At 39.2% G+C, this 25,720-nt stretch overlaps 1 protein-coding gene across 1 annotated transcript in view; it reads left to right on the top strand.

Annotated features, from left to right (window-relative positions):
* Positions 1-25,720, top strand: part of BNC2 (basonuclin 2) — a 236,733-nt gene that overhangs the window by 137,953 nt on the left and 73,060 nt on the right. The window contains exon 4 of the mRNA XM_009274286.2: positions 404-639. Within this exon, the coding sequence (XP_009272561.2) occupies positions 404-639 (236 nt within the window). The remainder of the gene's footprint in view (positions 1-403; positions 640-25,720) is intronic.

The raw sequence follows: 25,720 nt of genomic DNA, 5'->3' as shown, positions 1-25,720 counted from the left end.
GCGACAGGACAAGGGGGAATGGCTTTAAACTAAAGGGGGGTAGATGTAGACTAGATATAAGGAAGAAATTTTTTTACGAGGAGGGTCATGAAACACTGGAACAGGCTGCCCAGAGAGGTGGTGGATGCCCCATCCCTGGAAACATTCAAGGTCAGGCTGGACGGGGCTCTGAGCAACCTGATCTAGTTGAAGATGTCCCTGCTCGTTGCAGGGGGGTTGGACTAGATGACCTTTAAAGGTCCCTTCCAACCCAAACCATTCTGTGATTCTGATTCTGTGAATCATCCAGATGATATTTCTCTGGAAAATAAGTGCAAAATTCAATGTGTTTAGATACTTTTTGAGGATTATTTTCTTGTCTTTCCTTTAGCTCTTCTCTTATATTTAACCCCCTTTCTTTCAGCCTTGGACAAACTTAGTACTCAGCACCTCTACCACCCAACCCAAGTGGAGATTGTGCAGTCCAATGTTGTGTTTGACATCAGCAGCCTGATGCTCTACGGTACTCAGGCTGTGCCTGTGAGACTGAAGATACTACTTGACCGACTCTTCAGCGTACTGAAGCAAGAGGAGGTGTTGCATATTCTACACGGCTTAGGCTGGACACTTCGAGACTATGTTCGAGGCTACATCCTTCAGGTAGGAAATAAAGCAAAGCATGTTTCCAAACCCTGTTAACTGAACTTTTTTTTGTATAGATGTAGTGACCATGCACCCAAAGAGGTAGAAGGATATGAAGTAAATTTAGTGTGGCATGTTGAAGACTAATGATGATGTTGGCAAAATAAAATACTCAATTTTTCCTAAGCTAAAAAAATGCAGGTTCCTTCGTACCGTAGTATTTATTTGTACTTGCTTACGCTTATTGTAGGAAATACCTTAAATACTGCAAATACTGAGGTTAGCTAGCTGCAAGCCTGATTCAGTCATCAAAGGCAACTGGCAAGTTTTCAAGGGCTACTGTTTGACTTAAGAAACTAAGATCCAAGTCAGCAGCTCCTTCATCTTTTCTTTCCTTCTTTAGCAAGATATCTAATAAGGGCTAGATGAAATGGGGGTTGTGATCATGGTTATGTTGGGAAGTATCCTTAGAGTGTAATGTATAAACAGGAAAATCCTGTTTATAAGTCTATTTTAAAAAGGTAGCTTTAAATAAAGTGTTACATGCAGATTAGTTAAGATAAGATAAGCAAACAAAACATAAAATAAGTGTGAACAAAAAAATGGACAGGCTTGCTTTACGAGTATGGTCGTGAATATGTATGGTTGCTTGTCTGAAGAATTTAATCATCTTTTCCAAAGTGAATTATTGCATTTTATAAGACTGTTTCTGATTGAGAATCTAATACAACATGCTTGTGAGTTCTCTTAATTGCTACTGACTTTGTGGGAGCTCTGCATCATCTAGAAGTCATCCAGTTATTTAAGTGGACATGCCCAAAAAACTTGGGAAATTCTAGTTTCCGATTTACTTATTTACTTTCTTAGGCAATGACAGCGTGCTTGGCACTATACAGAAAATATGGGAATCTTTATTCCTGCTCTGAGGAATTCTGACTGTATTTTTAAATACCTCTTCAATTTTCTGTCCTTTGTGTGAAAGAAGTAAATTAGCCTTACATAATTCTATGGAAATCTTAATATTCTGTGTTCTTAAATATTTTCTTAATTGCTCTATACACAGATTTTTGCAGAAAAGTGTTCTGAATTGTAGAAAAGTCCTAGAGAAAGAGTAATAAAAAGGCTATTACTTTAATAATGAGATCCTGTTATTCTTATTAGGATATATACAGAATGGAGCTCTTTAATTGTTTTAGGATTCTCTCAGGCATCTATTTTGTAAAAGCTAAATGTTACACATGTTCAAATACAATAGAATCAATTTTATCCATTACCAGTCTAAAACTTACATGTAAGTATATATCCATGATATTTATACAGTAGATATCTATGGATGTTTGTATGATATATATGTATCTATAGATATTAGATATATGATTTAGATAAATATATGATAGATATTTATAGAGATACATACTGTAATGGCATTATGTGCATATTGCATCATATTTTAGATTCCTGAATTCTGAAATGCTACTGTATTAAGAGGGCTGAAGCAATAGGATTTGCAAAGGAATACACGTAAAAAAAATGCATCCTTTCTAAGATATAACATAGAAAATTGCTGTTGACTAAATGTGGTTAATAGTTAGGCATAATATATTACAAGCGTAGAACATAATTCAGTGTCCCTTACAGACAGAAAGACTGACTGAGATCAGTAGTTTTCTTGTTTTAAAGTTCATAGAATCAGGCTCGTATTGATTTTGTTTTAATGATCTGTTGGAATGATCTTAATATATGCAAGAATGGCTTGTAATATAATTACATAGAGGTTCATACAGAGTGGGATTGTGACCTATGCATCTGAGTGGTGTAAAGGCCTATAATACACCATTAGGTCAGAGTTCAGTTTATCTGGCTAAAACTCAATCACATTGTATCCCTCAAGGCATGAATTTTACCATTACTACATTCAACAACAGTATATTGAATATTATGTCAGTTAAAGGAGAACAATTATCAATGAAAGTTAACGGCAGCTGTTACAGTCTTGCCACATGTTGACTTGGTTAGTGCTCAGCCGTGGATTGTGTTAGTGGGTGAATGAAGACCTACGATAGGTGTAGTCGAGCCTGCCTGTTAGTTCAGCTCTCTGATTTCAAAGAATCATGGATTGGTCGAGGCTGGAACGGAGGTCATCTTGTCCAACCCCCCTGCTCAAGCAGGGCCACCTAGAGCTGGTTGCCCGGGACCATGTCCAGACAGCTTTTGAATAGCTCCAAGGATGGAGACTCCACAAGCTCGCTGGGCAAAAAATCCATTTTGTTTCCGTTAAAGGTAGGAAGCTCAGTAAGGGAAACTGCTTAGTAAAACATACATGAAGAGAAATCTTAGGAAAATTAATCAAATCTATGATAATTAAAAAGTCTTGTTTAAAAAGTAATGCTATTACAGCTATCTGATAAAAAAGGAGAAAAGGGGCATGCAGGGAAATTTGAAAAGACACGTGCAGTAACACTAGCACAGTAAAAGTGCATACAGATGAGAACTACAGGTAATGTCTCCTTTGAGCAAAAGGTGTTGTTCCATGTAGCTCGTCATTATAGAATTGGAACTATTCACAGAATTGTTTGAGGCTTTCAGACTCAGCTTTTCCACACAAAAAGCTTCCGATGAAATGGCATGAGCCTCCTATAGGAGAACCAAAAGTATCAAGTACCAAAATAAATCATCCAGAATATCGCAGAGCTATGGGATTGTTGGTAGGCTGTCATGCAGTGAATTCAGGAACATCTGACTCTCAGTCTGGAAGTATAGTTCTTCTTAACTTGGCTGTGCAAACCTGTCTAAGTTATAACATAGTCCAGTCAATGCTGGTAAATTTACTATATATTCATACATAATCATTGTACATCAAATACACAAATATCTCTCTCTAGGAAAAGGTTTAAATTTGCTATAATGCTGTAGTTAGAGAAGCGTAAACCAGTAAACTAGCTTGTTTGTCTCTAGTAAAAATAATATTTTAAACTTGTAACTTGACAAAATGATGGATATCACTGTTCGGTGTGGGAGAAAAAAGAAAAAAGGGAAGGTTAGTAGCTTTGGGAACATTTGCTCAGAAATACTTATTTGGAACATACAGACTCTGTACCATAAGTCTCTTCTGCAAGGACTAAGAGAAGTACCAGAATAGGGAAAAGGAATGGTTGTGACAGATTCCAGAATACTTGATCCTGGTTCAAGTTCCAGTGTTCACCAATTAACCGCAGTGCAAAAGACTTGTAAAGCTGGTACAAAATTGGAGTTTTGTGCCTTGGGAAGGTCTGAGACATCAATGTGTGCTGAATTTCCCCTGAATCATGATGGAAGTGTTAAAATATTTTAATATTTTCCCTAAATGGAGTTTTTCTGAAGGGGGGAAAAAAAAAAAGGAAATCGTAGGGTAGATTTATCCACTCAAAATCAATTATTTTAGTATTGCCAGATATTTTCTTTTCTGTTCAAGATCCATAATGAAACCCTTCTTCCCACAAAAAAAGAAAATACTTTTTCTCAGTAACTTGTGAGAAAGAATTCACCATTTGCTCCACTTGAGAAACAAGAGAAAACCAGTGCCTGTTTCTAGTTATATATTAGTGCTGCAAGGTGGGTGGGATTATTTGTAATACCCTCATTTGGACTAATAATGTTTGTAAACAAGAAATTAAAAAGCAGCAGGCGGAGGAGAAATGCAGTATTTATTGCTTCATTCAGTGGATGCATTAATGGAGCACAGGAAGCGAAGGAAGCCTGAAGCCAGCAGAGGTAGTGTGATACATCGCCTTCCACATTTGGGCACAGTCACAACATTGCCAGTAGCGGCTGAAAGGCATTAAGACCTGTCAAGCTTTCTCTGGCTTCTGTGCAGTAAACCTAGTTTCTGGTGAATGGATACCTATCTCTGAAGTGTCAGAGAGTGACAGTTGGTCAGCAGTCTCATCAGATTGCTCACAGGATTAATGTTTTAGAGGAGGAATTGTTCTCTCATCTTTAGAAGTGATCCTCAAAAAAACCTTACTGTATAGGGAAACTTTCTGGACTGTGTCTGCTCCATGGGCACCCGCAGCGCTTCAGTTTCTAGACTTGTTTATCCGGTACCTATCTCAAGGAACTAAGTTATTGTATTTGGTGTGGAGCTGTTAGTGAGCCTATAGGTTTTCTCTTTGGGAACAGCCAATGCAACTGTCTTTACATGACGAGAAATTATTCTGTCAACAACAGTAGCTGTTTTGGGTCAGATTCTGCACCTGCTACTCAAAAAGATGTGATTAGTGGCTCTATTGATTTGGGTGAAGTTACTTTTGCTGTAAAGACAGCTTAACTGTGAGTAAGTCTCCAGCTCTGGTTTGGTTCCAGCTGAGCTGAGTGAAGAGGTAACTTTGCCAGCTGTTCTCCTCTGCTCCATCACTGGAGAATACTTTACTCCACCCATTTGCTAGTGTAACTACATGTGTAATCGCTCCCTAGCCAGGTTCTCTCTAAACAAGCCAGGTTAGAAAAATCCTCCTGCTAAACATGTGCAAGTTAACTCTGATTATTCTGAGAGGAAAGGGCTAGAGAGCAATTATGCCACTAGCAGTGAACAGCTGGGGCATTCAGCTTTTACACTGATCCAACTGCAGACGACAGGACATGTGACCACAACTTAGAGACCATAAACTGACTCTGCAAGTAATGATTCAGTCTTTTGAGTAACAGCTCAACACTTTTTCAACTGTTTTGTGATCAAATAGTTGTATTCCCTTAGTGTAAAAGAGGAAAATAAATATTATCTTTACAGTACAAAGAAGGAAGCAGAGGCACAGAAGAGAACATTGGCAGGATCAGGAAAAGGGGCTAGACCTAGGATTCCCATTCTTACCATCATTTCCTCGAAAAAAGTAGATTATAGTCATAGGCAATGTCTTGGTTGCCAGACTCTCTGGTGTCACTCACAGCTATGAGAAATTAAAAAAAAAAAAAGTCCCAAAAAACAAAATCAAAGCTAAAGCCAGCTGGAAAAGTATGGGTATTTTATTGGCCCAAAAGGTGACTCACTTACAAAAGTTAGTGCACTGGACAGTGCATGGGGAATCACTAATCCTAAATGAAGGTCTTTTCCATGGCAATGTCAATACTGAAAACTGATGAAATTCAAAATCATTAGATATAATTTTCTGCTTTGGGAAGTCTGGAAATGGGAGTATGATGCTTTTCCTGCCTCTGTGGTTTCACCGTCAAGACTGCTAATTTTAAAAATAAGAAAAAAACCTCTGAAATTAATGACATCCTCTGCCACTGCTGACTTGGGCTTGTGTGTTTCTTTGCCCACAGATCATCATCACAATCCCTACTTTATGCATTTAGTTAACTATTCAGATGATGACCAGGATAGACTATGGTTTATTCTCCCATTGCTGTGTTGGTTCTGTAGGGCTAAAACAACCATTGAGCAAGAACAACTGTTTCAGTCACTGAAGTCAGCTAAGAGTAAACTCTCAGAAGGTATACATTAGGGGGGGGGAAATTTAGACATTTTTTCAAAAGGCAACGTCCCATAAACTAAAACAAACTCATTCAAATCGTGGAATACCTAGTACAGGTTAAATAATTCAGTTCTGAGATTTCTAAAGAAAAATTGGTTATATGCATAGTCAAATTACATGCTCACATATATTGGTGTTATAATTGAGTGACAATTTCTCAAATCTTTGTAAAACGTAGTTGCTCTTGGTGGAATGGGTTGTTTTCTTTTACTGTCCTAGTTTACCACAACTAGATTGTTCATTCACACCATTCTTACATCCAGATTAGGTCAAGAGATTTGGGGAGAGACCAAAGAAAGAAATTTGAGCATCTTTAAGAATACTTTAAGAAACTCTTTATTTCTTTTCTGTTCTTTCTCTGAATAATCCCTTAGCACCTCATCCCTTCTAAGCAGGTGAAATATTAACCATATGCACAGATGGAAACTGCTTTACTGTTCTTAAAATTAAATACTGCCCACCATTGGCTTGTCCGTGGAGGATTTCAGAAAAGCATGGGTTCTGTTGCTATCTGACCCTCTTTTAGAGACTTTAGAGTCTTAGCTTTCCCGTCTGTACTCATTTCCTCCTTTTAAGATGTTTGAACTTTTGCTACAGAGCCCAAGTGCAAGGGCTATTTAATTAAATAGCTTGTCAAACAGCCTCCATTTCTTAAACATAAGGAACATTAGAAAGAAAACAAACAAACAGCAGCTCTGAGGATATCAACTTTTTGCAAGGTAGACAGGTAGTGTCAGGTCATTTCATACTTTCAGTTCAAGGTAGTCTGCTATCTATAATCACAAGTCACGTGAAGTTTCTGTCAGTTTTTTTTTCCCAAGTGCCATCAGCTGATTTACTGTTTTTTTCTTTCATAACAAACCACCTTTAAAGTGGTGGTATGCTATATTATTCATGATAAAGAAAATTAAGAGAAATAGGCAATCAAATTATGATAAGGATGGAAAGAAAAAAAGTTTAGCCTTGCAACCCAGCGAAAGTTTGATGACAATTATGCACCATTAATATAATAAAAATGGCTTTTGGATGTGAAGGTTGTGCATTTATTTAATTGATACTGCTTCTCATTCCTCATTGGTCTGTTTGTCAATCTCTTAATTAATACTTTGCACTTGTTTAGCTGTGACCACTGGAGGATTTCCATGCATTTTAAGAAGCAGTCACTTAGTCAGTCTTTCCATGTCTCTATGACTATTATGCCCTTTTTATGTATAGTAAAACTGATGCAGATAAAGGTTAAGAAGTTTATCTGGTAAAGACTGTAACAAAGCCAAAGTACAACCAAAGTCTTTCACATGCAAGCTTGTATTTCCCAGAATAACTGCCACCCAAATTTAATTTAATTACCTGATAATGAAGAGGGAGTTACCCTTTTACAGTTTTATTTACTTTTTTCAGCTTTGCTAGATACACTTCTATCTTGTGTTTTCTTTCCCCCCTTGTAACTATTTTTAACACTCATATGTGTTCTTTTGTTCCAACATTATTTTTCAACAGTGGCCCTCAGAGCAACGAAGGCTCAAAGCTGGTTGACATTTATCCAGACTTCTATTCTCCCAGTACAGATGGGATTTGAATCTGGGTCTCTTTAGTATGTGCCCTGCCTATTTCTTGTTCTCTGTGCCTGTCTGTTCCCTCCTCCCTCTCTTTCCACTCCGACTTACTTATTCCGTTGTCATTTCCTCCCACTCCCCCCCCTGCCTTTTTTTTCTTATCTTCTCTTCTTCAGCCTCACCTCAGTTTCACTGCCCCTCCTTCTCTGATTTTGCCTCTTTAGCACAAAGAGATGAAAAGGATCTGTTAGATGATGTGTCCGTCTCCTGAGTTTTCCATTCCTCCCACAGCATCACTGCATGCTAGTATTTGCAGCTGTGATCATCTGGAAGAGTTTCTCTTCTCCCATGTGAGTCAGTTTAGCATGACTCCCCTGCACTTCTGTGGAACAGAGATTCTCTGCTATGCCCCTTGCTCTTTTGTATTCATCTTAGCTGTACTAAGCAAGGAGTGACTATCCTATCTCTACTCTAAACAGAGGGTGGAAAAAGCTCAGATAAACCTTTAAGGACTGCAGAGCGAGATAGGGAAACAGAGCACAACTGCTGAGCCAGAGGGAAGCATTGTTGTGTGTTTGAGCAAAGCAGTGCCACTTGTTCTACAGTGTGAAGTGCTTTCAGATTTTCTCTGTATCTGCACTAACTTTCCTAACATCTCCCTGCTGCTTTTGATGCTGTACCTCTAACAGTAACGCTACCAATCACACTAGTGCTACATGACTATTTATCACAACCGTTAGCACTTGAACCAGGAAGGAATAAAAATAAAGTCCAAAAAGTTTGATGGCACTTCTGAATGCCACCAGGACAAGTTATGTGACAACAGATGTCTCAGTAACATGAAAAATCATTTGGATTTCCAGAGTATGTGCAGCTGGAGATCTGTGCTATTGCTGTTCTGTGCCTTGCATCTTGCAAGGGTAATGAAGCAGAGGGCTGTATAACCCCTGGTGATCAACAGCAGTATACATGATGCTAGTTCTTAATGACTACTATGAAATAGTCAGCCTTTATAACCATAGTGTTTCACATGGCTCAGAAATGCAAAGATGGCCTTTTTAATGGCAAACGTTTTTGGCTGTCGAAGACCAAAAGGAAAAAAAAAAAAGAGAGAGAGAGACTTTTGTGTAGCTGTGTTTTTCCTACCTGGAATGTGTACTGTTTACAGTACTGGGGGTGAGAAGCCGTGATTCCACTGACTGACGTAGTTTCACACAGCTGGGCACAGCTACTGGGATGCAGAGCATGGAAATGGCTGTTACTGAAGGTCTGTCAGGCATATGCCAGGACCATGTGTGCTTGGTTTTTAAAATGGAGCTTAAAATCTCTTCACCTGCCAAGGCTTGAGTTCATGGTCCTGTGTTTCTCTTGTGATAGTTGATGAAATCACAAACACCTAAAGCAGAGTGGGGGATGAAGGGGGTGGGAGGAATAGTTCACTCCCTGGGCTGCTTTAGGTGTGAGTGATGCCATCATGCATTGCAGGAGAAACAGAGCCCTGAACTTGGGTCTTGGCAGGTAAACCAAGGAGGAAACTATTTCCAGCTTTCTTGCTTCAGAATGTGTTTCAATTTCTATTAACCATTTATGATCACAGAAGTTTTTTGGTGAAATATGTATATATGTGTGTGTATATATGCACATACCTAAATAATCTATAAATTTTATTTATATTTCTAATAGATTGTGAGTGTGTGTGTCTGTGACAAAAGTCTCCATTTTTGAGACTGATTCTTTGTGGGTGAGGTGAAGAGAGAGAACGGCTTTCCTTCTAGCCTGGAAAATCACTTTTCTTGCCAACAATGCCATGTTGAAGCCTCTACCAGAATGTATCCTGCACTGTGTCAAAGAAATATGACCACTGAGTTGAGGACAGGATCTTGGGGTTACTGTCCATCTCAATTTTCTTCTAATAAATGCAGTGACCTGTTATAAAATAAAGAAAACAAAAGGGCATAAAGCTATTGATTGAAGGGAAATGTGTGTGTGCATGTGAAGGGGAGTGAGTTGTGCCAAGAATCCAAGGAATTAACATCATTCTTCTCACAAAACACAGCTCAGAGACTAGAACTTCTGCTTTTTATAGACTACTCTCTTCACAGAGGATCTCAGGCTGAATTCAAATCATGGTCCTGGAGGTGATAAGGTTGTGATATTAACCATTCAGCTACACATCAGTGGAGATTAACTCAGTTAGAGACTATGGAGTCCAGACCATGACACTTTAATGGATTTAAGACTTTTCCCAGTTTAGACACCTCTTGCTCTGAGTTTAGGGGTGGTTTTGATTGTCTGTGTGTCAGCACTGGCTTCAGGCACTTACGAAATTTAGGCCCACAGACACTTAGGAATCAGGAAGGGCCACAGAGAATCAAACTTGTCATCTGTCCAGCATCAGTTGATTTACTGCTTTTCTTGAAGTCCAAGGGATCTCAAGGGGACTTTTTTCCCTTGCAGCACTGATCTTTCAATGAGGTGCTAGTGCCTGTCCTGAGCAATAACAAGGAATAACAGTGAAGTGTGAGTGACTCTTATTAGGAGGGGTAAATGTCATTAGCACTTACTGTTGCCTTCTAGGCAGTAAGAGCACAGCATTGAATGTAGACAGACAATCCCGTTTTACTTATCAAGGTACATTTTGAATCTAATGAAGATGAGCTCTTACATTTTAATTAAGAAATTTACTTTTCTTTCCTGTGCTGAAATGTATTCTATGATTTGCTTGTCATTTTGCACCATGTCCTAGAATTTTGAATACTTAACTTGAAGCCAGGAAACATATTATTCTACTGGCTCTAATATATTAACTTGCTGCACAAGTCCTTTGTGCTTCAGCTTGATTTCTCTCCTCCCCCACGGCTTTTACAAAATGTTCTAATTATCCCAATTAATACTTGGATGTTGTTAATTAATGTTTATGAAGTGCTTTGAGATCCTCTAATGAAATGGAATTATGATTGTTCTTTACTCAAATTCTGAAACACCACCACCACCACAACTACTGGAACAGTAGTTTCAGTAAATGTTTTTTTTAATAATCTTTTTTGCAAATGGAAGAGGAAGAATTTGTTTCATTTGTTTAATTTTTACATTTTATAGTAGGGGAAAGTATGTCTGTTTATGTACAGTCTTGCTGGATTCTTCATAATGAATCTTGCCAGAATTGCACCCCAAAGTTTTAGATTCCCTCGGCTGGAAAGGGTGTGGAAACCTGTGTTACTGGTTGACAGTCGTCCTGCAGAGAAGGAAGTCACTTGTAGGACAGGTAGATTTTTAAGACTGCTGCCCCTGTATACATAAGCTTGTTGTGTTTTGTGCCTATCTGTATAGCTTCCCTAGTGATGTGGATATGGTAATAGAGTTAACATCATTACATTTTTATCCACGCAGTCTGGATATTGGATGTCTTTAACTTGTGTCCAAGTTGACATATGGTGCTGACAAATAGGAATAAAGGAAATGAGCCTGCTCATCAGGTTGCTTGCAACTTCGCTTACGTTGCACTGGGCTTTCCATTAAAACAGAATGGCTCTCAGACTATTTGGAAATAGCTAGGACAATGCCTGGGCAACTTACTCTGTTCAGCTAGCTCAATATATAGCTGAATGAGTGCTTGGTGAATGGCTTCAGAAAAGGATAGTCACTATAGAAGGTCAGCATATTAATATGAAGCAGTTCAGTATTACTAGCCTCAAACATTTAAATGTCATAAAATCAGATTCTGAATATTGGGGAATTGGTTTAAAAGATTAAATTTAATATAATTTATTTTTGCTTTCCATTTTATACTGGAGAAAGTTAGGTTTGTATTTTCAAGCTGTTTATTCCTGTTTTGAAACCTACCATAAAAAACAATGAAAAATGAAAACTTCTTTAGATAAAAAAGAAAATCAACACAAGAACTCTAGGAAGCAGGTACAGTAAAAAAAACCCACTTTGTAATATCAAGACAGTTTTGATGAAATTGCAGGAATTGGCTATTCTGCAGTAGTGTTCCTGACTACTAAATAAAACATGCTGAGTATGTGATGTTACAATCCACAAAAATGCTTTTGTCCAACCCATCTCTTTTAGAAAGAAGTCCATAAAATAAAATTAAATTTAGTTTTAAAGAATTTAACTAGTACTTATTCAGTTGCTTTCCATGTGTGAGGTGGTTTCCTCTTGATAGCAGCATTTTAAACAGTACTACAGGATGCAAAACAGAGCTCTTCTCTCCCCTTTGTAGGCTCAAAGAGTTGTGAGGTAATGGATATAAGACCCATGACATCCATTTTCTGCCACAGCTGAAGGCAAAGATATGTTTCTTGGGAGAAAAAGGGTGAGGAATTAATAATGTCTGCAGCAGATTGCTCACACAATTGTGTTTGTTGTGAGGCTGCAGAGAACCTGGGTGTTACAGAATGTAAGAAGCTGTTCTGGGACAACTGACCAGCAGAGGTGGTGTGGTCCAGGGATACAATGGCAGCCACTTGTGATGTGCATACATACCATCTCTGATCTGGTCACTTCCAGCCTTTGTTTGGAGGCTGTTGCTTGAGGAGCCTGTGTTTGCCAACCACATATGGCTAGCAAGCTGATTTTACATGATAAGCTTAAGATGCATCTTGAAAGAGTAAGTTTCTCATAATGCCTACTTGTATGTATTCTCAGGGCCTGGTACTTGATGTGTTATGAACTGAACAGCCCTGTTGCCCCGTATATATTTCAATTTGCTAATTTTGTTACTGTGTTATAGAGCAGTATTACTGCATATAGTATTAATACTGTCCTATAACAATTATTAAATGGAAGGTTGTTTATTCTGGTAGTTGGAAGAGTATCTGTTCAGCAGGAATGAAGAGTTAGCTCTCTCATTGGGCCAATACAACCATTTTTCTTAGGAGTGGAAACATTGTGACATAGGTAACCTGAGCTTTACACTTTTCCTGGAGTCACAGAAATAATAAAACATACATTTTTTTTCAAAGTTTTTGTTTTGTTTTGGGTTTTTTTGGTGAGTAGTAACCTGCAGGATCAAACAGATCAATGAAAATGTAGTACATTAGCATGGAACTGCTTGTTATGTCAATGTTAAGATTCGTTTGGAGCAGGATAAAAATGTCAATGAAAAAGAAACTTTTATGGGCTTTGAAGCACTTGTGAGAATTTAAATGTCAAACCCGTTTGAGGTGCTTCAGACGTGCTTCAAACTGAAAATTTGAAATGAAAGTATACATATACTCCCATGCTTGAATAATAGCTTCAGTAACATAGTATGAATTTCCAGTACTAGTCACACCAGATATTAGATGTGTGTCTGTAAGGCTTTCCTCTGTCGCCAGTCTGCTTTATGTTGTAGTACTCTGTAAGTCCCTCTCTAAGGTACTCACTTTCACTTCAGCAGAGTGTTTACCCTCAGTTCATACACGATAATTGTACTGGAATTTCAGCAGCTACTGCACTGTACTAAAGTCCTTGGGTTTTTTATCTAGCTATTCAAAGGAACAGGACTTTTATGACAATGCTTTGTATAACTATTTTCAGCTTACTTCAAGAGATGGGAAGGAAGGTGCTGCAAATATATGAAGTCTCTATATGCTTTGTGTATGCAGCCAGGTAGTGGAGAGAGACACTGGTAGTTCCTACACTGAAGAAAAAGCAACACTCATCCCTTTTGAGGCACCAAAGAAACTGTACTGGAGAGACAGAGGGGAAAGAGGTTATAAAAGGCAAACCAAAAGAGTTCTCAGCTTATTGGACGCTAGAGACATAAAGCCATGGGGAGCCGAACTTAATTTGTTACCCGGAGAACTGCTCAGTCACTGTCAGAAAGTGATTGAAATCACTGTCCTGATTCAGCAAGGTGCATAAGCACCTACCCAACTTTAAACAATTAATGCCCCTGACTTCAACAGGGGTCTACTCACATGTTTAATGTTAAGCATATGCTTGTATATTTTTCTGAATTGGGGCCTCAATGAACGTATGTATGTCAGCTTGGTCAGCTGAGGTCACACAACAGTTCCCTTCCTGTAAGCATTGCCCTTTAGTTGAAAAGGAATGAATAGTAGGTTGTGAGAACTGTATGAGAAATATGTTTCCATTAAAAATTGTAGGTTTCTAAAGATTCTTTCTTCATTGTTAATTGTTTTCACTTGGTAGACTCCATCTTTCTCTGCACTGACGTTTACTACATCTCTCAAAACCAGGCCACAAGCCATGGATCATTTCTGGCATGTTTTGCACATGGAGACTCACTAATGAAGCAGATTCTCATCATGAGGTCTCCCAAGCCAGTTTCGCCATGTCCATGAAGACCAGGGCCTCACTAAAGGAAGGTCTTAACTTCTTTGGTCCAGGTTGCTGCTCTTTTTCTTTCCTGCCCCAAGCAGGAGTTTCGTGGGGTAGGTGAAAGAAATAATCAGTGAGCACAAGGTCCTTGCCCACCCAGCCATCCTCTCCCCTGTGTCTGTGGGTCAGGTATGGGTAGCTGCTGCATCCCCGATTCCTTTCCCTTCTAGCTGGGTGTCTGTAGACCACCCTAGAGCACAGCTCTTTGACTCTGGCTGCGCAGGGAGCCAAGACTTTGCCCAGCGTGCTGAGCTGACTACATAGTACGTACAAATTAAGAGATGAGTTTCTGTTCCCTTTGAAACGTGTGGACATAATTTACCAAATACCTTCTGTGAAAAAGAGGAGGAGGTTTGGAAAAGTGGTTGAAGTACTTGTTAATACCTGACTGACTGAGCTAATGTGAAGGACACAGTCAGCTAGGGGTCAAATACAGGGAAGAGAGAGTCCTTAAATGTTACATTTCCAAAAAACTTTGGCATGTTTAGAAACCAGCCTTCCTTCCTAGTATCCTGGCCTTTTATTGCTATTGGCAGCTTGTCCTTTGTGTCGCTCAAGAATTTATAATGAAACAATAAAAAACAAATAGTACTGCATTTTTTGGGGAGGAAAACAGGAGACTTCTGCTTTAGTGGATGGACTCACTTGGTGTGTGGAGTTGTAAAGAATACAATGTTGGACATATGTTGTGTATAGTCCATGGAGAATTAATTGTGACCTAGTTACATGGTAAATAATGTTGACTGATACAAAATTAACACACTCATGGTTTGCACCATATGGTTTATAATAATTTTTGTAGCTTTGTTTGTTTGTTTTTGCTGAAAGGTAGTCGACAGATCTTTGAAGTTACTTTTTTTACATAACAGTTTTTTAAAAGTAAGTTACAGTTTTACTTTTTGAGCATGATAGCAGCAGGCACTGATGTCTCCATGCAAACCTGACTATCAAAATCTGTGCTTCCAAATTCATAGACCTATCCCTGAAGAAACAGTAAAGAAATTGACATTTCAGTTTTTATCTACGAATACAAGAAAGAAAATTGTCATTTAGAGGCAGACTCTGATATTTATTTTAGTAGTGCCTTACTTTACAAGCAGTGGAACCACTTGTGCAGTAAGGCACTGTTTAGTTGAAATGGAGATATCAAAACTAAGCTCACCTTGTTCACTCTAAATTCCATGCTCTTTGACAGTAAAGCATAGTGAATTAACTTTTCAAATTTCACTTTGTGAAATTTGACTTATGTTTCCTCTGCCTTTAGCATAGCTCCTCTAGCATGTGTTTGTTTAAGCAAAAATAAATTTAAAAATAAGACGAAGGGAAACAAGAATTTACTCAATAGTATCTGAGGATATCAGTGCAGATACAGAATTTTCAGAAGGCTACTAATGCCAAATCCCACCTATATTCAGTTTCTGAATCTCTCACTGTACCTTTAAAAATGATGTTGTGACTGCTTGATTGTTTTACGCCCAAAAGTTAAGTTGTGTGAAAAGCAGTTTCCACAATGCATAGTATTTAATAAAAATACTTCAATGGCCAATTGTTAAGATAAAATGTAACAGTCTCACTCAGCTTTGGCTATATATTTAAATATTGATTCACAGTGTGAGAAGTTCAGACATGGAGGAGTCATACCAGTTGTCCATGAGAACCGGAATGAAACAGATGAGGAAAAATAATTAAATCTTATGAAGAGCAGAAAGCCAGTTATGAGTAAGCTTGACTAATAATCACATCCACCCCCAACACACACACGCGTGCGCGTGCGCGTACACACACAGAGGGCTATTTGCCTTTTAGTGATGTTCGCTTTGGAATGCCTGAACTGAAAGTTTTGGATAAAATCCTGCAAAAACTAACGGTGCTGAGTCAGTTTATGTCCTTATATTTTAAAGCCTTAGAAGCTTTTTGAAGTGTGAATCTTTTCTGGCTCACATATCTCCTCCAGAGCATGCGAGAGCACAATGCCCCTATGGCAAAGAAATGAGAAGTGGCAGTAACCATAGATATAAACAGTTTCTTCCCTCCACCTTGGAAGAACCCAGCTGTGCTGACTAGCCCTCTTTTTTTTCCTACCATTTTGCAATCTGTTTGAGATTGCATTTCAAGAAAAACTGAATTTGGAGCTTGAGCATTTAGTTTGTTACCTTCTCTCCCATCCTTTCTTTTTTTTTTTAAGATTAGCCATTTGACACATTTTGTTGGAGGTCAAAAATGTCTCTTTCTGGTCAGACATCTAATGCATGGATTCCCAGCCTGTGCTTTATGGAAGCCTAGAAGTCAGTGGAGCACCTGATTATTGTCTTGGCGCCTGGCTGGTTTTGCTGGTATTTAACTGCTCTACTGCATTAAAAGACCACAAAAAAAGCCATCAAATTCTTTCTTAGTTTTTCTCTTCTATGTAAGCAGTAACTGCAGAGATCTATCTTTGCAATGGGATAGGAAAGGGCTCAGAAACAGTTTCTTTTAGGATGATGTTCACATTATGAAAACATTTCCAAAATCCTGATGTGTGTGGGGTTTTTTATTTTTATTTTCTGCTTCTCTTAGTGCAGGATTGTACAAGAGAAATAGATTTGAAAGACTTTTGTCCAGGCCACTTTTAATATACTCAGTAGTACAATGCTTCGTTCCTTTGGGAAAAACTGGGTAACTATATTATTGTAGGTATTGTTAGAACATTATATTATAAGCTTAACAATGTGGCTTTCAAACTTGGGAGGGGGCTGGAGATAGAAGAAATTATCTCCACAATAGAAATATATTATTTCTCATATCAAAAGAAAACTTCTTCGAAAACATTTCCTTTGCTTATTATATTTTTCCCCCCATTTATTCTTGTCAGTACAGGACACATTCAGCATCTGTTCTCTTGCAAAAGCCCTCAGGAAAAATTAAAAAGCTGTTCTTGCAAATTCATCATTATTATTAAGAACCATAATTCACCTCATGGTTATCTCAGCCCTTCTCTAGCTCTTATCTGCACTCTGTGATGACATTGCCTTCTTGAGCAAGGCATCGTTCCAGCCTCGTCTCATCTCTCCCACCTTAATTTGTACCGATGCGTTGCAGTTTGGTGACAGGCAGTTGTTCGTGCTTGAATAACCCAAGATTTGAATTCTACAGTTTGTGGCATCCATGTAATGCTTAGCAGTGGGTACAGCTGTTAACTATTCGCTTATAAATAATCTTTTTCCCCTCTCAACCTGTCTCCCAGGTAGTGTACCTGTCACCATTAATAACTCATCAGTAGCTCCCCAGTGATTTGGCCCATCACTTGTCATTCACAGTGGAGCGCTGCTCTGGCCTGCTATTGAAGCTCACACAAGCTCCTTCAGCTATTCACTCATCCCAGCAGCTGCGCTGTTTCATGTTCCTGACTTGCGGGAAATTGTGCTGATGGGTTCCACCGTTAGGCACCTCAGTTGTCCCCTGTCATTGTTGACTGCGCACCAAGCCTTGCCTTTGGGAAGTATAATGTTGTCTGCTCCTGTTGTCTGCTCCAGACAGTGAGATACATTACAAATTGTTTTAAGTCAGCTCTCACCCGGCTACGTTGATTTCACTGGAAGTGTAACCCTGGAGTTTGTTTGGACCAGTATATGTAGCAATTATGTGCACACATCTATTTAATACTAAAAAGTTTGTCTTACTGTTTATTTTTACTGTGGTAGTAGCCTCACTGACATACATGCTCCAGAAATCAGAACAAAAAGACAACTGAGACTCTGTATCGATTACCTGTTTGGGCATGGGAAAGGAAGGGAAGATAGAAGTGACTTTGGTTGCTACCTTGCTATAAAAGATTAATTTTTTACTCCATTACTCTGCATAACAGAATAGTTGTCCCTTCTTTCTGAAAGTGATACGCTTCCTTTCCTAAGGAGCCCTGGCTGGGGTATTTATTGTTACTTGATCCTCTTGCTTAGTAGAAACTTACTGTAAGCATGGTGCAGTCTGTGGACAGGAAATCATTCAGGATCAAGGCAATAAAGAGACAGGTCTCGTGACCAGAGATAGTGCTTTGGAGAGGTGCTCTAAAGTGAAGTGATACATAGGTAGCTGCTATATTAGTTTTGTAGCTGTTGGATTAAGACAGTTTCTGCTTTACCTATTTCCCGAGTAGAAAGTGGGGTGAAGTCACTTGCACCATTTAACAACTGTATTTACATTAGTAGAGGTAGTACTCTTTGGTTGGAACACTGAGCTTGTATTAATTGCTAATGTAAAGGTTTTCTGCATGTACTTCTAACAAATCAGTGAAAATCAGAACTTTTCTGCAGGAATGACACTACAGGCACAGCAACGCAGGAATGCCCTGAGGAAGGCACTACTGGGAGAAAGTGCCTGTGCTGAGTTTGTTTGGATGATGAGTAAATGGCAGCTCCAAGAGGCAAAGACCCAAAGGTGAAATAGTCCCTCCAAAGCCTTTGTAAAACTCTAAACCACTGATTGTATGGAGGCACACTGTTAACGGATGAGTACTGCTGATTCCTCACAAGAATGTTATACCATGTGTACTTAAGGCTTTTTGTCTGGGCTACAAGTTGAGTAGTAATCTCCAGTGAGGGACACTAAGTTAGCAGAAGTGACTTGCCCAAAGTAACACTCCGGTGAGGTGAGCCAGCAGTGGAATATTTGACCCCTAATTCTGGGATTGTGTAATACTTGTTACCCAACTGACCTGCTAGATTGCTGACCTTATTGGGTTAGGTGCAAACCCCATTGAAGCCACTGGGAGCAATTCCACTGCATGCACAGAATCAGCATAGGAGGTAGGTACCACTTCAGACTTTATTTGATGATGCAGTGCAGACAGTGTGTTGAGGTGATGCTGGCCCTTTATGGAAGGGGAACTTCACCTTGTGAAGGAACTGGCATGGATCTTACTTTTGGGCATCAGTATACTGGACTGTTCCACTCTCTTGGGGCTGCTGGTTGGAAGCTCTTCTTTTTGTTGAAATAAAAGCTTCTTCCTCACAATTAATTATTAAGTGTTCCAAGGCTCTATTATATATTTATATGTTCTTGAGAGCTCTTCTCTTACATGCGCTCTCTCTCTTGTTGGTGTACAATGTCATTCTGATAGCTGTTCACTCGCTTCATTTCTCTCTGTCAGTTTGTGGTCCTGTCACCCAACAAAAGGACATTGTATTGCAGAGGAGATCATAAGAGACCAGCAAGAGCTGGAGGCATTGTAAATTAATGGAAGACTACTCTATTTTTAATTCTAATAAAAGCAAATTCTATATTGATTTGGAATATTTAGATTCCACTTAAATTTTATAAAGATTTTACCTTACTGTAAGCTAGCTATCCTGTGTGTTTTGCAGATCTCTTTAGGTACAGAATGCTTTCCTAAGTTTTTGGCTCCAATTGTTTTGGCAGGGAGAAAATTTTCTGTCCCCAAGTTTATTACCAATATATTTTCTTTTTTGCTTTCTTCTCTGTCACACCTTTGTTTTTTCTTGCACCTCTGTTGGTGTGAGTAGTCGTTCCTCAAAGAAATCTTTGAATGTACACACACACATGCACTCAAATTGACTCACATTCTCCCCTACCTCTTCAGCGGTTGCTCTCAAAAAGCATTCAGGCAGCACTTCTCAGACAATAACGCATGTTGCTGGTTTGCTTTATTGCTCTCTCTTTGGTTTAAAGAACTTGCTTTCTGCTGGACACAGTGGGGTTAAAAAAAAAAGTTAGTGGTTTGGCACTTTCCAGCTGCTTCTCAGGAGAATATAAAGTGCCTGTGGATCAGGTCCAAACCAGTGGATGTTTAAGAGGAGGAGGAAAAAAAAGCTAGCTGAAGAGCAACATTCTTGTGTGACTTCATTACCTTCTGTCGTGTTAAAAAAAATTGTTTTGCTTTACAGTTTTAAACACTCAAAAAAAGTTAGAAGCACCAAATGACCTCCAGGCCTGTTGGCTCTCCAGACTCAGTTTATCAAGTCTCCTCCGCCTTTTTCCCTGTAAAAATCCAGAGTGAAGTGTGAAAAGCATCAGAAAGTCTCATTTGTGCCAGTGCAGCCTTTTAGTCGCTTGCCAGCACCTTCATCTCTTCATATGTTTCTAGCTAAGGTCTAACATGGAACAAAAACCCGACAGCAATAGAGACCAGATGCCGGTATTTCTTCTCTGTCACTTGGCTGCTGAGCAGATGGAATTTATATCAATCGGGCATGCTAGGAGGAAGAGGCCGTGGCAGCCAACATGTGGAACTGGGGCTGAGTGACATTTTTGCTAATGTTTTGTCCTTGTAGAACATTATGCTTCCTCTTTGCTTATGAGCTGTGGTTTTCCTGACTCAGATGAGGTTCCAAGCCCAGCTGGAATGGTTGTCTCCCCACCGCCCCCCTTTTAAGGGAGTGCTGGGAGCGATGGAGGAGTAGTGGGGCCCTGCACAATGGAGCTCTTTATAAAAATACCTGACATCTGCATGCAATGCACCCAAATCATCTTAGTGGAGCAGAGAAATTCACTGGGCATTACCAGTCACTTTTTGTCTGTTTTTGTATGCTTGTTTGATTTATATAATGAGTGAATGCCTCTGGCAAAGGAGTACTTTGAGCATATTATTGGACAGGAGCAATTTTCCAAGAGGTATTGTCATACATGGTCTCAGAATAAGAGTATTAAAGGCAAAAAAAAAAAAGCAAAATGGGCTTTTTCTTTCTGTTTTCAATCACCTCTTGGGGGAAAAAAAAAACTGAAAAGCAAAACCTTGAGAAAACTTCATAAAGCATAAGCTACTCCAGTACCCACACGGTGAGGCCATTCTGCAAGCAGAGATCGTGTACTGCAGAAACCATAGAATGAATGCGGCCAGGGAAGTTTTGGAAAGAGCTATCAAGACTACCTATGCACAAAAAGTAAGTTCCCAGTGAGGTTGCCAAAATCAGCAAAGAAACACAGCAATTGGAGGCAGTTCATTTCAAAACTAAGAGAAAAAAAGAAAAAGAAGTTGTGGAGGGAGTGCCACGGTAGTGTGGTTTCTGTTCTAGCACTGAAACTATTCCTCCTCCACGTGAACAGCAGCGTGATTAGTAAACAGATAGCTTCGTATGAGTAAGGAGCTGCACAAATCGGAGTTCAGCATCAGGAATTTATGGTTGTGCCCAAGTTAAATGGTTTATAATCACTTGTGCAATTAATTTTAAATCAAGCTTAGACTTACATTATATAAAAGTAAAATAAATAAAAGGACTTGAGCACTTTAATTTGACAGAATTTGTTGCGCTCTTTAAAGGGGAAGTGGTGCAGGAAACATGAGTTCTTGGATCCCTGAAGACTTCTGTTTGACCTGCGTGTCTCATCCTAAACTCTCCAGCCAGCCAGCCTCCCTTCATCTGAGAATGCCTTTGTAGCTTGTCAATTTCTCTCCTGATTTGTCTGGAGGGATCACTAGAGAGTTGGTGTGAGGTGTTACCTTCTCTGTCATGTTGTGAGTGAGCTGTCTGAAGGCAGCTTTGAGCTGGTTTAGGAATGGAGGGCTGAATGCATCCTCGAACTGCAGTCTCGTAAGTGCTATAAAGCCTTTGCTTCCTGATTGAACTGCTAACTCATCCTGGAGTTTTGCACAGGTCCGATGTTTTGCATACTGGCCCTGCCAGTTACATGGAATCCAAGACATTTAGCAAATCAAGTCGGGTAACAAGTCACCATGATGTACATTTCTGGTGAATATGAATTATAGTGGCTTCCTTTTATAAGACAACGTGCCGTATTTAATAACACAGCAGTAAAGCAACGTGTAAGTGTTAGGTGCGAGTAAGATGAACTTCAGCGTAGCCCAATGGAACAGGTGGAGGCCACATGCATTTTAGGTGCAGTGATACGATACCTTGCATGTCATCACCTCAGTTATATTTCATTCCAGTGTGAGCACAAATAGCACCTTCTAGAACCAAACCTTTTTTTTCTTTTTCTTCTCTTACCTGGCAGTGCTCTTTACTTGGTCAAACGGAGACCATAATGGACTAATTTTTTAGGCTTCCTCGAAGTACATCCATTTGTGACCAGGAAAGTGTTTGGCTTTTTTTTTTGTTCTATTCTCTAGTCATTATCAGAGAACATGTAACCAACAAAACACTTTTAAATCTGATCTGTAAAATGAAGCTGGAGAAAATCTATTACAGAATTCTCTTATGCTTCTCATTGGGGGAATGCTTCTGATAAGTAACATTTCCACAATGTTTTTGTCACATTAAAATATGGGAGGCAAAAAAATTCCTTGGGGTAAAACCATATTCATGATTAGACTGATTTCTCATCAGTTTCATCCTGTGATGTTTCAGAGTAGTGTAAGAATAGGGAAAAAGGAGGAATTATCATAGGTCATAGACTTTGCCAGTAAGTTTAGAATTATTCATAAAGAAACTGCAATAGGGAAGCAGACTGGATGGATGGCTCTGATTTTCCCTTGAAGAATGGGATGTGTATCTTAACTCCCACCTCCTGAACTCTTCCATACACAGAGGTAAACAAATGAGCTTCATACGTGCCATTGCAGTAAAATCCATCATTCTCCACAAGGCTTGAGGAAATACTTTTTTTTTTTTAATTTTTAAATAATTTTTTTGCTCAGAGTAAAACAAATTAACCTGTATTTGTGACAGTGTGTTATTAACAGTTTTCTGGTACTGATTTTAATTCTTGCTGGGTGAAAATAAGAGATTCATGCACATGAAAACAAAGAGGATTGTGTCACTTCCTCGCATTCTTTTAAGTGTCACTAGGGCTGCGGATCTTGGCTATTATTTAATTGTATTTTGCTTACATACAGTATAAGAGAAAAATTGCCATATAGGGGTATGTAAATCGCTGATATTTCACAACCCAGCTGAGCTAGCCTCTCTCTCCTTCACATACACACACATGCACGCGTGAGTGCTCGCCACTGTAGAACAGTACATAAACTTAATAAATCTGAATCTTATCTGAATCTGCAACATTTGGGGGAATTGCAGGGAAGGCTGTCAGCACAAACAGCCTGTGAAACCTCACATAGGTTTGGAATACAGCTCCTGCATTTTCCAGCCATGACATGGTAGTTCAATTTACACTCACTCTTGAGCTCTGTGTTTTGTATACAGTATGTCACTTCTCTGCTTTAGTTGTGTCAGGATGGCTCTGATCAGTAACAAATAGTGCATTTTAATACCACAGGTAGTGAAACTGTGCAGTCTTTAGTTTTCTCGTTAGGGAATGGCTGCTAGTATTGTTTCTGATTCTGAGGGATGCAACCTGTTCTTTTTATCTGGGAAAGAAAATAAACCTGTGGGTAACGTGAAATCATGAAGAGGACATTTTAGAAGAACATCCAGAAAGGCAAAAAATATGCTAGAATACCCCACAATGACAATTTGCAGTTGCTTCTGTGCCAGCTGTTCATTTTACACGTAAAAATGCTAGGTATTTAAATGTGCAAATAGGGGCAAATTCTGAAGATATATTTTTAGAGATGTTTTTCAAAGTTAGTTCCAAATTTTTCTTTCTGTCCCTAGCAAATAAGCCTTTGCATCGGTGTGTCTAGTATGCCATTTTCTTCATATAGCCTTGGAAAGAACTTCATTATTAATTGTAATGCTCCCTTGCTGTGAATAATGAAAACAAAATTAGACTATACATCATGGTAAGAGTGTTCAAATCAGGCTCTTTATCTGTGTTAACATATGATGGCATAACATAAGGAAGCAATAGCATGGATGTGTCAGAGAACACAAGTAACAGTCTTCTCGGATTTTTAGCAAATGGTATACGTAGCACTCCGTGTCTAGAAAGAAAGCTATGCAAGAAAAACAGTGTTGTTTTTCTATGAAGAAATCCAAGCAGTATGAAAATAAATAGGACATTTGGATATTTGATGGCCATATATGCAACATAGGGACAGATGCAAAAAAATAGCACAATAAATAATACGCTTTTTGCATTGGATTCACAATTCTCTTTGTAACCTCACTGGGTTAAAAAAAAAAAAAATCATGCTCATAGAGTTGAATATTTAACAGAATTTTGTGGCAGAGGACTGGAAAATACAGAAGAGCTCTTGTGTTTACCAGGCCACCCCGAAAGGCAAGAGGGCATAAGGCACTTATAAACAGTGGCAGAGCACAAGCAATGTTGTCTTTGAAAAGTTTTCATTTTTCCCTTGAATCAGCTACAGTCTCTTGCTTGAGGTCACCACAGTTTGCAATCTTTGGCAGAAGGCTTCTTCCATTTTTGGTAGTGGCAGTCTGAATTTTTTGGAAGTGTTTTTTTCTCAAACTGCCATTATCTTCCAAACCTGTTTCATGTTATCATTGTCGGATGCTTCTTCCCTGAGTTTCTCAGAACAAAATGTTGTGTTTTCCTGGGATTGGGCTGTGGGGTTTTTTTAAGCTTGGAATTGAGAGTCATATGGTTATGATTTGAGAATGTCAAGCCTGATTTTTTTTTAAAGCAGTACCTTTTTCTCTGGGCAGTGAACTCACTGCAGAAACATCAAAGGGAATGTGTGCTGCTGGATCAAGGTGATTTTTTTTCTCAACCACATCATTGCCAGCTGTGGTGTTTATGATTAGAGGCAGGCGTTCCAGACACCTCTGAGTCCTTGCTAAGCGTCAGATCTTTAACGGGATCCATCCCAGCTGAGTGACACTAAACAGACAGCCGGGGGGAGTTGATGGGGTAGAGCAACAGAGGAGGGGGTCTTTGGTACTCAGTGCACTCACCAGCCAAGCTTATAACAAACTCTCCTAATGCTAGGCTTTAGGCTGCCTAGAGGCCCTGCGTTATGCCTTTCAGGACTGCTTTCATTAGCAGAGGGGATGACTAGAGCCCAGCAAATGCTGTCATTGATCCTCTCACACTGAGTGCATGGATGTGCAGCATTCAGGTCACAGCCTACTCAGCTTTGAAGCAGCTCCATTTCACACTCCTGACAGCCACATACTGCCGACTCGCCAGAGCTGACACAATTCCCTCTCCGATCTGATTCTCTGCTCTGTGCAGCTAACTACATTGAATTCCCCAAGGATGCTCCTTCCACTAGAAATATTAACACTTGTTTACTGGTCCTGTTGACATAAGAATTCTGCAAATAGCTAGCGCTTCTGATAGCAGCACTCCATTTCATGCGTTCTTGTTTTTGCTGCCTTTCTTGCTGCCCACTTTTGGAGAATATTTTAACTGTGTCATTGCTAGATTGTTTTCGTGAGCAGAAAACAGGCTGCACCATCTTCCTCAGAGTAAAAGTTAGAAACCCAGATTAGATCCAGCGTACCTACAGAGTTACAGATTTTTTGCTTTTAAATGGGACTTTGTAGAGGGGAGGAAGTTTCAAATCCAGCAGTTAGCACAGAAGTCAGCTGGCTTGTATTTGAGGTAATGGTGTGGAAGCAGCTATTGTATATGGTACCTTAGAGGCCATCCAGAATAAAGGTCACGTAATAAAGGTGCCAGTTAGAGCAAAACCCAAATGAAGAATGTAAATTAGTCAAACGTCACTGTTAAAGAAAATCAAGACAGTACATTGTGCTGAAATTGCTGAATCTTTTCCAATGCCATTGTAGCAGATCTTAGGAAGTTCACTTAAAAAGGGCTTTAAAAAATTCTGGTGAGTGAAGATCTTGTTTCCAACCATATGCTGATTTACATTTCATTGTCTTCTGACATTCCTGAGCTTGTGCTGAGGCAATGGAGATCCAAATCAGTATGGAG

The sequence above is a fragment of the Aptenodytes forsteri genome, unplaced genomic scaffold, assembly GCF_000699145.1.
Source record: "Aptenodytes forsteri isolate BGI_AS27 unplaced genomic scaffold, ASM69914v1 Scaffold46, whole genome shotgun sequence".
Classification (NCBI taxonomy): Eukaryota; Metazoa; Chordata; class Aves; order Sphenisciformes; family Spheniscidae; genus Aptenodytes; species Aptenodytes forsteri.
Note: the sequence above shows the minus strand (reverse complement) of the source record. Positions and strands in the feature narration are given on the sequence as shown.